This window comes from Poromitra crassiceps (genome assembly GCF_964638095.1).
Source record: "Poromitra crassiceps genome assembly, chromosome: 5".
NCBI lineage: Eukaryota > Metazoa > Chordata > Actinopteri > Beryciformes > Melamphaidae > Poromitra > Poromitra crassiceps.
The window spans coordinates 35706122-35721121 of NC_139642.1; the positions used below are offsets into that span (position 1 = coordinate 35706122).

The 15000-nt window shown below is 41.8% G+C and overlaps 1 protein-coding gene across 1 annotated transcript in view; it reads left to right on the plus strand.

The window, feature by feature from the left end:
• The window catches only part of pak1 (p21 protein (Cdc42/Rac)-activated kinase 1), a 72299-nt gene that overhangs the window by 35107 nt on the left and 22192 nt on the right, over window positions 1-15000 (plus strand). Inside the window, exons 3-4 of the mRNA XM_083637442.1 lie at window positions 2546-2767; window positions 14869-14963. Of these exons, the coding sequence (XP_083493568.1) occupies window positions 2572-2767; window positions 14869-14963 (291 nt within the window). The 5' untranslated portion in view covers window positions 2546-2571. The remainder of the gene's footprint in view (window positions 1-2545; window positions 2768-14868; window positions 14964-15000) is intronic.

Sequence of the window (15000 nt, forward strand, 5' to 3'; positions counted from 1 at the left end):
TCTCTCTCCGATACATCCGCTCAGTCTTAATAGATCTGATACAGTTTACTCTCCATAGATAGTTTTTGTGGAACAATTCTTAAGTTAACATGGATGTCTGCTTCTGCTAAGGTAAGAGCCTTTTTGTGAAATTGAGGTTTTTAATGTTGACAATCAAATGTAGATTAAGTGCTTTTTTGTAATTATTTTCCTATTAGCACACTACAAAGGCTGAGTTCATGAGGTGCACCCTCACTTTAAGACTAATTCTGAATCTCTGTACAAGCTCCAGGCGATTAAATTTCATCGCGAGACACAGAAAAGAAGTTTCTGCTGCTTTCCGACCTTCTCAACCGTGAAATCAAACATGAAGCTCGGAGAAAACTGTTCTTCTCACATCCAGAATCTCCCTCCTCCACAGCCCCATGACAGCTGGAGATGTGTTAGCGGTTTGTAGCTACGGCGCTAACATTTCATTTGATTTATTAGCCTTCAAACGACACATCAGATCATGGCAACTTTTTTGGAGAGGGCCGTTTTCTCATCTGATTATGGGAAGAATAGCTGCACCTTTGAGTCTTTTCTTGTGATTGTTGATCCCCTGAAAGAGAAATTCATTTTTCCTCCTCCACAGATTTTGATATGTGACTGATTTCACGACATGTTTATTTTGGTTCATAGTTACAGACTGTTGCTTGTGTGCTGTGCAGTGGCTGTTTGTCAAGGCTTAGGGTTAACTCAACATGGTGGTCTTCAGCAATAACTGTCTTCTTGTCTCCAGTTTGCTGAGCAAAACTCCCATCTGGGAACAGAACACATTGAGAATCCAGTCTTGTTGCATGAATTTGGCTGATAGGCGAGTATAACTGTAAATACACAGAACGAGGTGATTATAAGTTATTTTTGTGTTGTGCAGTGAAGTACTGCCTTGTGGCTCTCTAGTCTCTACATACACGGAACAAGCTGCATTCTGTTCTAGTGCAGCAGTGGTTCTGAATGTGCGGTCCGGGCGGGGGCCACCAGGGCTCCTTGAGGGGGTTCCAGGGGGTCCACAGCAAATGGATGAATGGTTCAACAGATACGGGAGTCATGGAGTTTTTTAACCCACAGAAACAGATATGTCCTGGCTGTCGCCCCCTCTGCCCCCTCTGGAGGTTTAAGAGGTGTTTTCCAGACAGCTGGGAAAAGTCAGGGAATTTGATCAATTGTCTGTGGCTGTCAGGGAATATCAGGGAATATGACACATGAGTCACTTTACAGCTATATACTCATACTGTACAATAAATTACCTTCATTCACACTTTTGCAGCATTAGATGGAAAAGAAGACTGGGAAGGAAGAGGAAGAATATTTTGAGGCTGATTTTACTTCTGAGAAGTCTTTTAGAAAAGTGTTTGAATTTTAGATCAGAGCCTTCAGGGGAAGGAAGCTGAATATACAAACATATTATTTATAACCCACTGTCTGCTGCTATGAGACACGCATGCATTATGATTCTTAGCTGCCTGGTAGGACCTTTTGTGTGTGTGTGTGTGTGTGTGTGTGTGTGTGTGTGTGTGTGTGTGTGTGTGTGTGTGTGTGTGTGGTTTTGCTCTGCTCTGTGTATGGAGTAGATCTGACCCAAATAGACTCTCCCTATGGGACAATTGTGTCCAGTGAAGCGTTCGGTCGAGCAGGTTAGCTTACAGCCTGTGTGTGTGTGTGTGTGTGCGTGCGCGCCTGCCTGTCTGCTTGTCTGTCTGCCTGGCTGCTTCGTCTGTGTGTGTATCTAAAGGACCTGTAATCTGCATGTGTCATAGGGAGTGCCGTGTGTGTGTGTGTGTGTGTGTGTGTGTGTGTGTGTGTGTGTGTGTGTGTGTGTGTGTGTGTGTGTGTGTGTGTGTGTGTGTGTGTGTGTGGCCGGCCGTGTCCACTGAGTCAGACCCAAATGCTGTGAGAAGGATAAGAGAGACTTTCTGCCTGGTCACGCACAGGATGGAACACACACACACACACACACACACACACACACACACACACACACACACACACACACCACAGGTTTGTCAGGAAAGTGCTGAGTGTGTTTGTAGATCAAACAGGCCAGTGAGCAGATGTTCAGTCTTTTGGTCTGTCCATCTTGCTTGTTTGTTTGTTTGTTTGTTTGTTCACTCATTGGAAATCTTGATAATCGTAGGGCTGCAACTAACAACTATTTTCATTGTCAATTAATCTGACGATTATTTTCTTGATTAATCGATTCGTTGTTTGGTCTATAAAATGTCAGAAAATGGTGAAAAATGTCATCCATGGTTTCCCAAAGCCTAAGATCCAACCCGAAGATATCCAGTTTATAGTGTCATACTGTCATTTAAAAAGCTAGAATCATCGATATGTCCATTGGCCCAATGTACATCGATGATCATGGTCAGTGGCAACCATCACAAATTGCTGTACTATTTGCCCGTAACCTTCGTCCAAGCCTTTACCCTGCTATGATTGGTGCATCCTCCAAATGGTCGCCTGTGATTGGCCGATTTTCCCCTCCGCTCACCCCTGTCTCCTCTGTCATTGGTGTGTTTTGCAGGAGCGGCCGGCTGCAGCCTATAGAAGATGTCTGATAATGGGGAGGTCGAGGACAAGCCCCCAGCTCCGCCCATGAGGAACACCAGCACCATGATCGGCTCCTGCAGCAGCAAAGACCCCGCCCCCCTCAACCACGGCTCCAAGCCCCTCCCCCCCAACCCAGAGGACAAGAAGAAGAAAGACCGCTCCATCAGATCCATCCTGACAGGAGGAGGGGACAAGAGTAAGTGTGTGTGTGTGTGTGTGTGTGTGTGTGTGTGTGTGTGTGTGTGTGCGCGTGCGTGCGTGTGTGTGCGTGTGTGAAAATCAATCCATCCGATCGATACTCACTGCAGGAGGAGACAGGAGAGTGGCTGGAGTGTGTGTCCATGTATGTGTGTGTGTGTGTGTTTACTCAAATGGAAGATTTGTCCATCCATAGGTGTGAACACTGATGGAGTAATGCAAAGTGTTTTCATGAAATGTTTGTATGAAATCTATTAAAAGTAGGGGTGCACCGATCGATCTGCGAGCAATCTGTATCGGCCGATTTTGACCTCAAATATGCGATCGGCTGATTGCCGATATTATTATTATTATTTTTATTTTTTCTTATAAAAAAAAGCCCTATCACTAATCAGGCTTTCCAACGATATAAAATACAATGCCAATTGGTATTATTAAAGGGGAGAAATAATCGACCGGAATAACGTTTCCAAACTTTTTTTGAGGAGTTTATATATCGGTGATCGGTGATCGGTAATCGGTGATCGGTCGATGATCGGTTGGGCAGATATTTCCCATAGGCGATCGGCAATCGGTGATCGGTGGCAAAAAACGTGATCGGTGCCCCTGTTAAAAGTATTTTTCGTGTATAATCGTGTGAACACGAATTTGAAAACGTTGACGTTAGGGTTTGGTCATGGTTAAATAAGAAACATGTTCATTAAAAATGTAAATGTGGCTTACAGTTGAAAAGTACTTTGAACAAGCTGGGAATCGAACACCAATCCTCACCTAGTGCTTATACATTATATCCCCCTACTGGTTACTGCACCTTCATACATTACATGGGTTATATTCCTATACACTGCTGTTTGAATAATTTGCCTATACTGATCACTACCCTGCTTACAGTGATCATTTTGGGCCTTGTCACACCTGAGAACAATGGAAAAAATGTACAGTAATTCTATTCTATTCTATTCTTATTTCTAGATGCCATGATGCCTTACGTGAAATATGGGTGCTTCTTCCGCCCCCCGTTACGTTGCTGACACAGACACAACATACTGTAGCCCGTAGATCTCCGTGAAGTGAGCAACAATCGCCCACAGAACAACAGAGCAACAGAAATAGCGGATGTGATAGATAAAATGATTACATTCCCTCAAATAAGTCGTCAAACGAGTGTATTTATTGTGACAAGCAACTTTTTTTCCCCTTTTTTTAACGAGGAAATGCACAAGCTGCAACAATCAGTCACGTTCTGAACCGGACCTTGCACCCATAATTATTTTACAGCGGGGCATTCAAAAATAAGGTGGATATATTTTTTTAATTTACAAACTGCCAAAAACGAGCCAACGAGATACAGCAGCAATTGATAGTGTGTGTTTCCTACAACTTCATATAACAGATACACACACTAATAAAGGAAGGTGGAGCAGTGGCATCTTAATGGTTAGATAAGCCGGCATGTGCCTGGAAGGTTTGAATCCCTGCACACCTTTTGGATAATCCGGGCGTCGAGGTGCTCTTGAACAAGGCACTTAATGCTCATTTACCCTGAAAGTGCAGTCAGACTGTACACCAAAGTGTGTGAAATCATGGCAGTGATTAATATAGAACCTCCTTGTGGCGGTGTCACATCAATTTATACAAAAATGCATTAGCTGAGTACAAAAATATGCAAAGAAGAGATGCAGCATTGCTTCAATTAGTCTGACTCAGGATTAGCACTAGATGCTACATTTATACACATAATGATGTGAAGTTACAAGTTACCAAGTGATACCAAGATGCTAGTGGCTAATAGCATCACAGCTAGCGTCCTCCACTGATTGAAGTAGGACGCTGCTGTAGGAGGAGGAGCTCGCCCACTCAGCAGAACCTCTCTGCATGAGATACGCTGCAAAATAAACAGTGTTGTTGTGTGGTGTAATGGTCCAATTATGCTCAACGTTGAATACTGATACGCGTACGGATGGAGCTTTCTGTCCATACTCTGTGTTAATTTTGTGTAATTCTACACGTTTTCTGAAAGCTTACGGATACGGATGAAACGGAGCAGTACCACACACACTCTCTCTACTGCCCACTAGTGGATGTATTGCTTAACATGATACCAACGTGATAGACACATGGAAGTAATGATAGATGCATGGAAGTATGTGGGCACTGGGCAGTGACGGTTACACCGTTTTGAAATAGACGTATTTATTTTTGTGTGAAAACGCAGCATAATTGGGCCATAACAGCGTGACAGGCAGTGTATGCTCCCCTGTGTATACTGTATGTTAATGATGTGGTGTACCGTATGTTATCTTGGCCTTATTGTGCCAGAGCTGCTAGCACTCTGCTGTAATGTCTGTATCATCAGCACATCATTAGAATATCATCCAGGCCTCACAATGATGGAACTCCACTTACAGTAACAACCCCATTGTATATTTTAACATTTGCATCTCAGGCTGGTAAAATATGCAACAAAAAGTTGATTTTCTAACCTGTTGGCACCGGCTTTGTTGTTTTTTCCCCCTACTCTGTGATTTGAGGCAAACATATTTATTTATTTCTCTTTCTATTTTGTCCTACACACACTGATATATAAAATTCAAGTTCCATTGGCCTCATTTCCTGGTTATGCGGGAGTAGAATGTTATTGATACAAATTACATTCTCCAACACACACACACAGGCACACACACACACACACACACACACACACACACACACACACACACACACACACACACACACACACACACACAGGCACACACAGAATCAACCCTAGCCAAGCACTTTCTCTGTCGCTTCGCCGTCTCCTTACAGTAGCTGTTGGTTAGGCGTGATTTCTAACCCCACATAGGATAAGCAATAACCACGCCCTGTGGCGCTGGGATTGGCCAGGAGCATTGAAGCTTAGGACTAAAGCACCTGGGGTTTTTCATCTTTTAAAATAAAGATGTTTAAAAAACTATTGCTTGTTACATTTTCAGCGCTGTACCTTTTCTCTGGGTAAGAATTGACGATATGATACATTATATTATATGAGCTATGAACGTGAACACAACACTGTTTATATTATTGCATGTTTTTGTAGATTGTGTACATTGTGTAGATTACAATTATTATACTTATTATTATTATTATTACTATGCTAAGGAAGGTAGGTGACCATAATTCATTTCAATGTCCGCTCTCAATGTCCGCGCTCGAAATCGGTGTCTGTTCTCAAGAGCTATTCAGTTGGTTCATGAAATCGCTGGGCTGCTGCCCTCCAGTGCAGAGCCGTATAATAGAACCTCTCTCTAGATTGCTCTGCTCCAGTGTTGCTCCTGGCCAATCCCGGCGCCACAGGGCGTGGTTATTGCTTATCCTATGTGGGGTTAGAAATCACGCGTTGGTTAGCGGTCGTTAACTGACACTCAACCCTGACCTCTGACCTCTGACCCAGACAGCTGCTGTTGCTGCTGGGTGGAAGCTACAGTAGCCGCTTCCCCAAGGCTCGGCTGACAGGAACAGAAGGACGCCACTCGTTGGGACGTCCTGGAAGTGCAAATTATAAATGATCCATTTCATTGAAAAAAATAGATCAGAAAGTTGTTGTGCATCGCTCCAAAATACCCCAAATTACATTGTCTAAAATGTTTACTTTTTTGTACGCAAAGGTCTCCAGTTGGCTCCTGACATGATTGATGACCCACCTGACAGATTTCACTATTTACCTTGCAGTGCTAAATCAGCAGCACCCAGGGCAAAACTGTATAAGGTCTGACTTTTACATTTCTCGTTACAGAGCCAGTTATCATTTCTCCTTACAGAGCCAGTTATCAGTGTGTTGAAAAAGACATGCTTCCTTTTACTCTTCATCGTTGTTGTCCATTGGCCCATAGGCCTGTATTATTATTATTATGTATAAGCAGTTGATTTTGGTAATTGATTGGTATGATGGCAAAAAGAGGAAAATAGTTTCCAGGTCTAACTTGTGCTTGAAGTGTTGTCTCACTCCCATTGTAAAGACAGAGATAAAGGAACCAGCGCTGTAAAGATAACTCTATCTTTGACATGGATGGCCTAGTTTAGACAATGTAGACTGTTTTAAAAAACATCAGGAAGTGTGTGCAGACGGCATGCACGCGCACACACGCACGCACATACGCACACACACACACACACACACACACACACACACACACACACACACACACACACACACACACACACACACACACACACACACTATCTTAAGGATGCGACACAATGCTTAGAGGGGTTACTACTTTTGTTTTGAGAGAAACCGCCCTTTAACCAGGAGACTCAGGTTCAAACCATAGACCGTATAAAAATATGGATGTAGCCCCTGTGATGTCACTAGGGATGCAGGGGTTAACCGGTTTGACTATTAACCGCGATTTAAAACGTCACGGTTATATAACCGCAGAGGCTCCGCTACACAGAGTGTTTTGTTTCACAACAGTCCGTCAGTTTAAACTCCCATGCGGCGCAGACGGCGCTGGAAGGAGAGGAACCTGTCTCTCTCGCTTCGTTTCCGCACGGACTATTTAGCGGAGGCACCAAACACAGGCAGCTGCCATGTCTCCCAGTAGTAGCCAGTCTGTAGCCTAGCCATGGATGCCAGCCCAACATAAATGTTGCAATACATGTCCCGCAAGGTTTCTGAGATTAGGGGAAAGTCTGAGCTGGTGTTACGTTAAACCAAACGTGGGGAAGAGGCAGCGGATTTGTTTAGCGTTAACATACAGTCATTGACGTTAACGTTAGCTGTTGTGGCTAATGTTAGCTAGCTGGCCATAGCCTAGCGTACATAGTTCCTCAAGCTCGTTGTGACCAAACATCCCCGCATTAAAGCACTTCATGCTCCCAGCGCTGGCCTAAACCATAGAGAACCTCATGCTTTACACGAAAAGAAACATCAAGGGTTTGTGTCAACTCCAAAAGCAACCCGCTAACGTTACATGTAGGCCTAATAACGTGAAGCTAACGTAGCTAGCTGCTTGGCAGTCATGATCTGACAGACAAGGAAAACAAATGCGCACATTTACATAACAAACACCAGTCAACACCACAGAGTGTCCTTTCTTTAATCCAGAGGGAGCATTTTCCAGTAAAAAGTGAAACGACACATGATGGCTTATAGTGAGGCTTTCCATGCCTGCCCCATCATCACTTCAATAGAACTGACCCCAATGCAAAATTCATTTCAGACGGCACATTTAGTTGCCAGTAACATGCCAATAAGAGTCTAAGTTACTATGCCTTTTGTGTTTTTTTCTGCAGACTAAGCAGCTATAGGCTTTCGCTTCTATAAAATAATAATAAAATATTTTTTGTATTATATATATATATATATTATATATATTATATCAGAAATGTTGTTTGTTTTATGTTCACAATAGTGATGTCAGTTAGATTTGATTAGGTCAGAGCCATGGAATATTAAATCATCCATCTTTGCTCACTACATCTGCCCTTTCTTCTTTTTTTAATCCCAGGTGTGCATAAAATACAGGTTAAGAACTTATTTTTTTAAATACAAAAATGTGAAAAAAGTAACAATAGTATGTTTAACGTATCGGTTATTGGCCAGGAGAATATTTATCGGTTAGCGTAGGCCTATACTATCGGCTGTAAAAATCCATATCGTGCATTAGTATTCCGGAAGGCAGCAACTGTTAAGATTGTGGGGGAAATACAATAAAACCTCTATTTAGAGAATGCTCATGTGATTTTTATACGTCCATAACAATAATCGTGAAACCGTGATAATCGTGGTTTTTTCTCAGACTATAATCGTACATCAAAATTTATAATCGTTGCATCCCTAGATGTCACCCATTCTCATTGGTTTGTGGACTCCCATTTTGAAGCCTTGCATTTGGCATTTTTACCGTCGCCATCTTGGTTTGTTGGAGCCAGAAGCAGCTAGCCGGAGATCAGGGCGTTCCCACAGAGCCGCAGTGGTGCTTGCTATTGGTCCGTGCTCAGAAAGCTGTGCGATCACTGGACAGGCGATCTGTCAATCACACCCCAAAACATAATCTGCCTATGTCTATTTGAATCTGAATGAGACCATCATTTTTTTTTACAATGTTAAAAATTAACATTGCAGAATACTTGAAACTAGCGATTGAGACCATACACTCATTAAAGTGATAATACGGAAGATTTCAGTTTTGTTCTCTTGGGTGACACCTATTGGCGATGGGTGGTAATTGCAGTGTTATTATGTGACATTACTCAGTTTGTTCGGCCATAGTAACCACCAGTAATGCTAGCAGAGACTGGAAAAAAGTAGCTTGTTACCCTACCTCACACAAGAGTTGTCAGGAACCTACAGTATCCTACAGAGTGAGTCTATTGTGTTAGCTCCGCCCACACTGTGTCACCACAGACACCAAGTTCATAAATGCTGCAATACTGAAAATGCAAAGGCTTCCATCAATGGGCCATATAATCAATCACCATTGTGTTAAGTCACTATCAGATAGTGACTTAACAGACGAAAATCTTCTGTATAATTTCACTTTAAGAAAGTCTTTACTGAGGCCATAAATCAAGTGAGGAGTAGGGTCATTTTCCCATTGACGTCCATACAATCAAACTTCTTTTTGCAGCCAGTGGAGTCGCCCTTTGCTGGGCAGAAGAATGAGAATGCAGGTTTAAGGCACTTCCTCATTGCCTTAATTTTTCACAACTGGAGGTTGCGCCTTGGTTAAACTCCCTGTATGAATCGGCTCTACTGAAGTGTCCCTGAGCAAGACAGGGAGCAATCAAAAAAAGTATCAGATATGTTTTGTTTCAGAGGAGAGTTTTATTGCGACAATTACTGTCTGCCATACCTTTGTACCTTTACAGCATGTCTCTGGAGAAACACACACGCACACACACACACACACACAAACATACACACAATTTGTTGACAAATTACCTTCTGCTTCCAGAGACAGATTTACATTTTATTTTTTACTTACATTTTATTTTTTTCCAGAGACAGATTTACAGGACAGATTTCCCACGATGCATCATCATTAGCCATCCCATGGGGTTCTGGTGTGTGTGTGCGTGTGCATGTGTGCGTGTCTGTGTGTTTGTTGTTCAGTCTCTGGGGTGTTATGATTTCCCGATGGAGTATGTGGCATCTTTTTAATGGTCCTTTATTTTTTCCTCCCCAATTATCTCTCTCTTTCTGTCTCCTTCCTCTCTCTCTTTCATGTTCCGTATTTGTCTCTCTATCTTTCTCTCTCTCTCTTTTTCATGTTCTGCATTTGTCTCTCTGTCTTTCTCTCTCTCTCTTTCATGTTCTGCATTTGTCTCTCTATCTTTCTCTCTCTCTCTTTTTCATGTTCTGCATTTGTCTCTCTGTCTTTCTCTCTCTCTCTTTTTCATGTTCTGCATTTGTCTCTCTGTCTTTCTCTCTCTCTCTTTCATGTTCTGCATTTGTCTCTCTGTCTTTCTCTCTCTTTCATGTTCTGCATTTGTCTCTCTGTCTTTCTCTCTCTCTCTTTCATGTTCTGCATTTGTCTCTCTGTCTTTCTCTCTCTCTCTTTCATGTTCTGCATTTGTCTCTCTGTCTTTCTCTCTCTCTCTCTCTTTCATGTTCTGCATTTGTCTCTCTGTCTTTCTCTCTCTCTCTTTCATGTTCTGCATTTGTCTCTCTGTCTTTCTCTCTCTCTCTTTCATGTTCTGCATTTGTCTCTCTGTCTTTCTCTCTCTCTCTTTCATGTTCTGCATTTGTCTCTCTGTCTTTCTCTCTCTCTCTCTCTTTCATGTTCTGCATTTGTCTCTCTATCTTTCTCTCTCTCTCTTTTTCATGTTCTGCATTTGTCTCTCTGTCTTTCTCTCTCTCTCTTTCATGTTCTGCATTTGTCTCTCTATCTTTCTCTCTCTCTCTTTTTCATGTTCTGCATTTGTCTCTCTGTCTTTCTCTCTCTCTCTTTTTCATGTTCTGCATTTGTCTCTCTGTCTTTCTCTCTCTCTCTTTCATGTTCTGCATTTGTCTCTCTGTCTTTCTCTCTCTCTCTTTCATGTTCTGCATTTGTCTCTCTGTCTTTCTCTCTCTCTCTTTCATGTTCTGCATTTGTCTCTCTGTCTTTCTCTCTCTCTCTTTCATGTTCTGCATTTGTCTCTCTGTCTTTCTCTCTCTCTCTTTCATGTTCTGCATTTGTCTCTCTGTCTTTCTCTCTCTCTCTTTCATGTTCTGCATTTGTCTCTCTGTCTTTCTCTCTCTCTCTTTCATGTTCTGCATTTGTCTCTCTGTCTTTCTCTCTCTCTCTTTCATGTTCTGCATTTGTCTCTCTGTCTTTCTCTCTCTCTCTTTCATGTTCTGCATTTGTCTCTCGGTCTTTCTCTCTCTCTCTTTCATGTTCTGCATTTGTCTCTCTGTCTTTCTCTCTCTCTCTTTCATGTTCTGCATTTGTCTCTCTGTCTTTCTCTCTCTCTCTTTCATGTTCTGCATTTGTCTCTCTGTCTTTCTCTCTCTCTCTTTCATGTTCTGCATTTGTCTCTCTGTCTTTCTCTCTCTCTCTTTCATGTTCTGCATTTGTCTCTCTGTCTTTCTCTCTCTCTCTCTCTTTCATGTTCTGCATTTGTCTCTCTATCTTTCTCTCTCTCTCTTTTTCATGTTCTGCATTTGTCTCTCTGTCTTTCTCTCTCTCTCTTTCATGTTCTGCATTTGTCTCTCTGTCTTTCTCTCTCTCTTTTTCATGTTCTGCATTTGTCTCTCTGTCTTTCTCTCTCTCTCTTTCATGTTCTGCATTTGTCTCTCTGTCTTTCTCTCTCTCTCTTTCATGTTCTGCATTTGTCTCTCTATCTTTCTCTCTCTCTCTTTTTCATGTTCTGCATTTGTCTCTCTGTCTTTCTCTCTCTCTCTTTCATGTTCTGCATTTGTCTCTCTGTCTTTCTCTCTCTCTTTTTCATGTTCTGCATTTGTCTCTCTGTCTTTCTCTCTCTCTCTTTTTCATGTTCTGCATTTGTCTCTCTGTCTTTCTCTCTCTTTCATGTTCTGCATTTGTCTCTCTGTCTTTCTCTCTCTCTCTTTCATGTTCTGCATTTGTCTCTCTGTCTTTCTCTCTCTCTCTTTCATGTTCTGCATTTGTCTCTCTGTCTTTCTCTCTCTCTCTTTCATGTTCTGCATTTGTCTCTCTGTCTTTCTCTCTCTCTCTTTCATGTTCTGCATTTGTCTCTCTGTCTTTCTCTCTCTCTCTTTCATGTTCTGCATTTGTCTCTCTGTCTTTCTCTCTCTCTCTTTCATGTTCTGCATTTGTCTCTCTGTCTTTCTCTCTCTCTCTTTCATGTTCTGCATTTGTCTCTCTGTCTTTCTCTCTCTCTCTTTCATGTTCTGCATTTGTCTCTCTGTCTTTCTCTCTCTCTCTTTCATGTTCTGCATTTGTCTCTCTATCTTTCTCTCTCTCTCTTTTTCATGTTCTGCATTTGTCTCTCTATCTTTCTCTCTCTCTCTTTTTCATGTTCTGCATTTGTCTCTCTGTATTTCTTTCTCTCTCTTTCATGTTCTGCATTTGTCTCTCTATCTTTCTCTCTCTCTCTTTTTCATGTTCTGCATTTGTCTCTCTATCTTTCTCTCTCTCTCTTTTTCATGTTCTGCATTTGTCTCTCTGTCTTTCTCTCTCTCTCTTTCATGTTCTGCATTTGTCTCTCTATCTTTCTCTCTCTCTCTTTTTCATGTTCTGCATTTGTCTCTCTATCTTTCTCTCTCTCTCTTTTTCATGTTCTGCATTTGTCTCTCTGTCTTTCTCTCTCTCTCTTTCATGTTCTGCATTTGTCTCTCTATCTTTCTCTCTCTCTCTCTTTCATGTTCTGCATTTGTCTCTCTATCTTTCTCTCTCTCTCTTTTTCATGTTCTGCATTTGTCTCTCTGTCTTTCTCTCTCTCTCTTTCATGTTCTGCATTTGTCTCTCTATCTTTCTCTCTCTCTCTTTTTCATGTTCTGCATTTGTCTCTCTGTCTTTCTCTCTCTCTCTTTCATGTTCTGCATTTGTCTCTCTATCTTTCTCTCTCTCTCTTTTTCATGTTCTGCATTTGTCTCTCTGTCTTTCTCTCTCTCTCTTTCATGTTCTGCATTTGTCTCTCTGTCTTTCTCTCTCTCTCTCTCTTTCATGTTCTGCATTTGTCTCTCTGTCTTTCTCTCTCTCTCTTTCATGTTCTGCATTTGTCTCTCTGTCTTTCTCTCTCTCTCTTTCATGTTCTGCATTTGTCTCTCTGTCTTTCTCTCTCTCTCTCTCTTTCATGTTCTGCATTTGTCTCTCTGTCTTTCTCTCTCTCTCTTTCATGTTCTGCATTTGTCTCTCTGTCTTTCTCTCTCTCTCTCTCTTTCATGTTCTGCATTTGTCTCTCTGTCTTTCTCTCTCTCTCTCTTTCATGTTCTGCATTTGTCTCTCTGTCTTTCTCTCTCTCTCTTTCATGTTCTGCATTTGTCTCTCTGTCTTTCTCTCTCTCTCTCTCTTTCATGTTCTGCATTTGTCTCTCTGTCTTTCTCTCTCTCTCTCTCTTTCATGTTCTGCATTTGTCTCTCTGTCTTTCTCTCTCTCTCTCTCTTTCATGTTCTGCATTTGTCTCTCTGTCTTTCTCTCTCTCTCTTTCATGTTCTGCATTTGTCTCTCTGTCTTTCTCTCTCTCTCTTTCATGTTCTGCATTTGTCTCTCTGTCTTTCTCTCTCTCTCTTTCATGTTCTGCATTTGTCTCTCTGTCTTTCTCTCTCTCTCTTTCATGTTCTGCATTTGTCTCTCTGTCTTTCTCTCTCTCTCTTTCATGTTCTGCATTTGTCTCTCTGTCTTTCTCTCTCTCTCTCTCTTTCATGTTCTGCATTTGTCTCTCTGTCTTTCTCTCTCTCTCTCTCTTTCATGTTCTGCATTTGTCTCTCTGTATTTCTCTCTCTCTCTTTCATGTTCTGCATTTGTCTCTCTGTCTTTCTCTCTCTCTCTTTCATGTTCTGCATTTGTCTCTCTGTCTTTCTCTCTCTCTCTTTCATGTTCTGCATTTGTCTCTCTGTCTTTCTCTCTCTCTCTTTCATGTTCTGCATTTGTCTCTCTGTCTTTCTCTCTCTCTCTTTCATGTTCTGCATTTGTCTCTCTGTCTTTCTCTCTCTCTCTTTCATGTTCTGCATTTGTCTCTCTGTCTTTCTCTCTCTCTCTCTCTTTCATGTTCTGCATTTGTCTCTCTGTATTTCTCTCTCTCTCTTTCATGTTCTGCATTTGTCTCTCTGTCTTTCTCTCTCTTTCATGTTCTGCATTTGTCTCTCTGTCTTTCTCTCTCTCTCTTTCATGTTCTGCATTTGTCTCTCTGTCTTTCTCTCTCTCTCTTTCATGTTCTGCATTTGTCTCTCTGTCTTTCTCTCTCTCTCTTTCATGTTCTGCATTTGTCTCTCTGTCTTTCTCTCTCTCTCTCTCTTTCATGTTCTGCATTTGTCTCTCTGTATTTCTCTCTCTCTCTTTCATGTTCTGCATTTGTCTCTCTGTCTTCCTCTCTCTCTCTTTCATGTTCTGCATTTGTCTCTCTGTCTTTCTCTCTCTCTCTTTCATGTTCTGCATTTGTCTCTCTGTCTTTCTCTCTCTCTCTTTCATGTTCTGCATTTGTCTCTCTGTCTTTCTCTCTCTCTCTTTCATGTTCTGCATTTGTCTCTCTGTCTTTCTCTCTCTCTCTCTCTCTCTTTCATGTTCTGCATTTGTCTCTCTGTCTTTCTCTCTCTCTCTCTCTTTCATGTTCTGCATTTGTCTCTCTGTCTTTCTCTCTCTCTTTCATGTTCTGTATGTGTCTCTCTGTCTTCCTCTCTGGTCTCATCTGCCCCTCTCTGCTTTTGCAAAGAGGGGACTGAGCCCTCGCGGACTTGTTGTACATATTGTACAACAAGTAATTGGACTATGGCTAAATTTGATATTTCTTAAATCACCCACAAAGTCCACGAGTCTGCAAGTGCAGTGAAGTCCGGAAATTTCTTTCTGTTGACAGATTATGCTTCCCAACCACTTTGGGGATTTGAATTGACTTTGACTTGAACTGACTTTACAGTCACAAGGCAACATCATCACTGATTTGACAGATGATTTTGATTAATCTTTGATGAATCTCTCTCTCGCTCTCTTTCAGCCAATAAGAAGAAGGAACGTCCAGAGATTTCTTTGCCATCTGATTTTGAACACACCATCCATGTCGGCTTTGATGCTGTTACTGGGGAGTTTACCGTAAGTGAGTGAGTGTGTGTGTGTGTGTGTGTGTGTG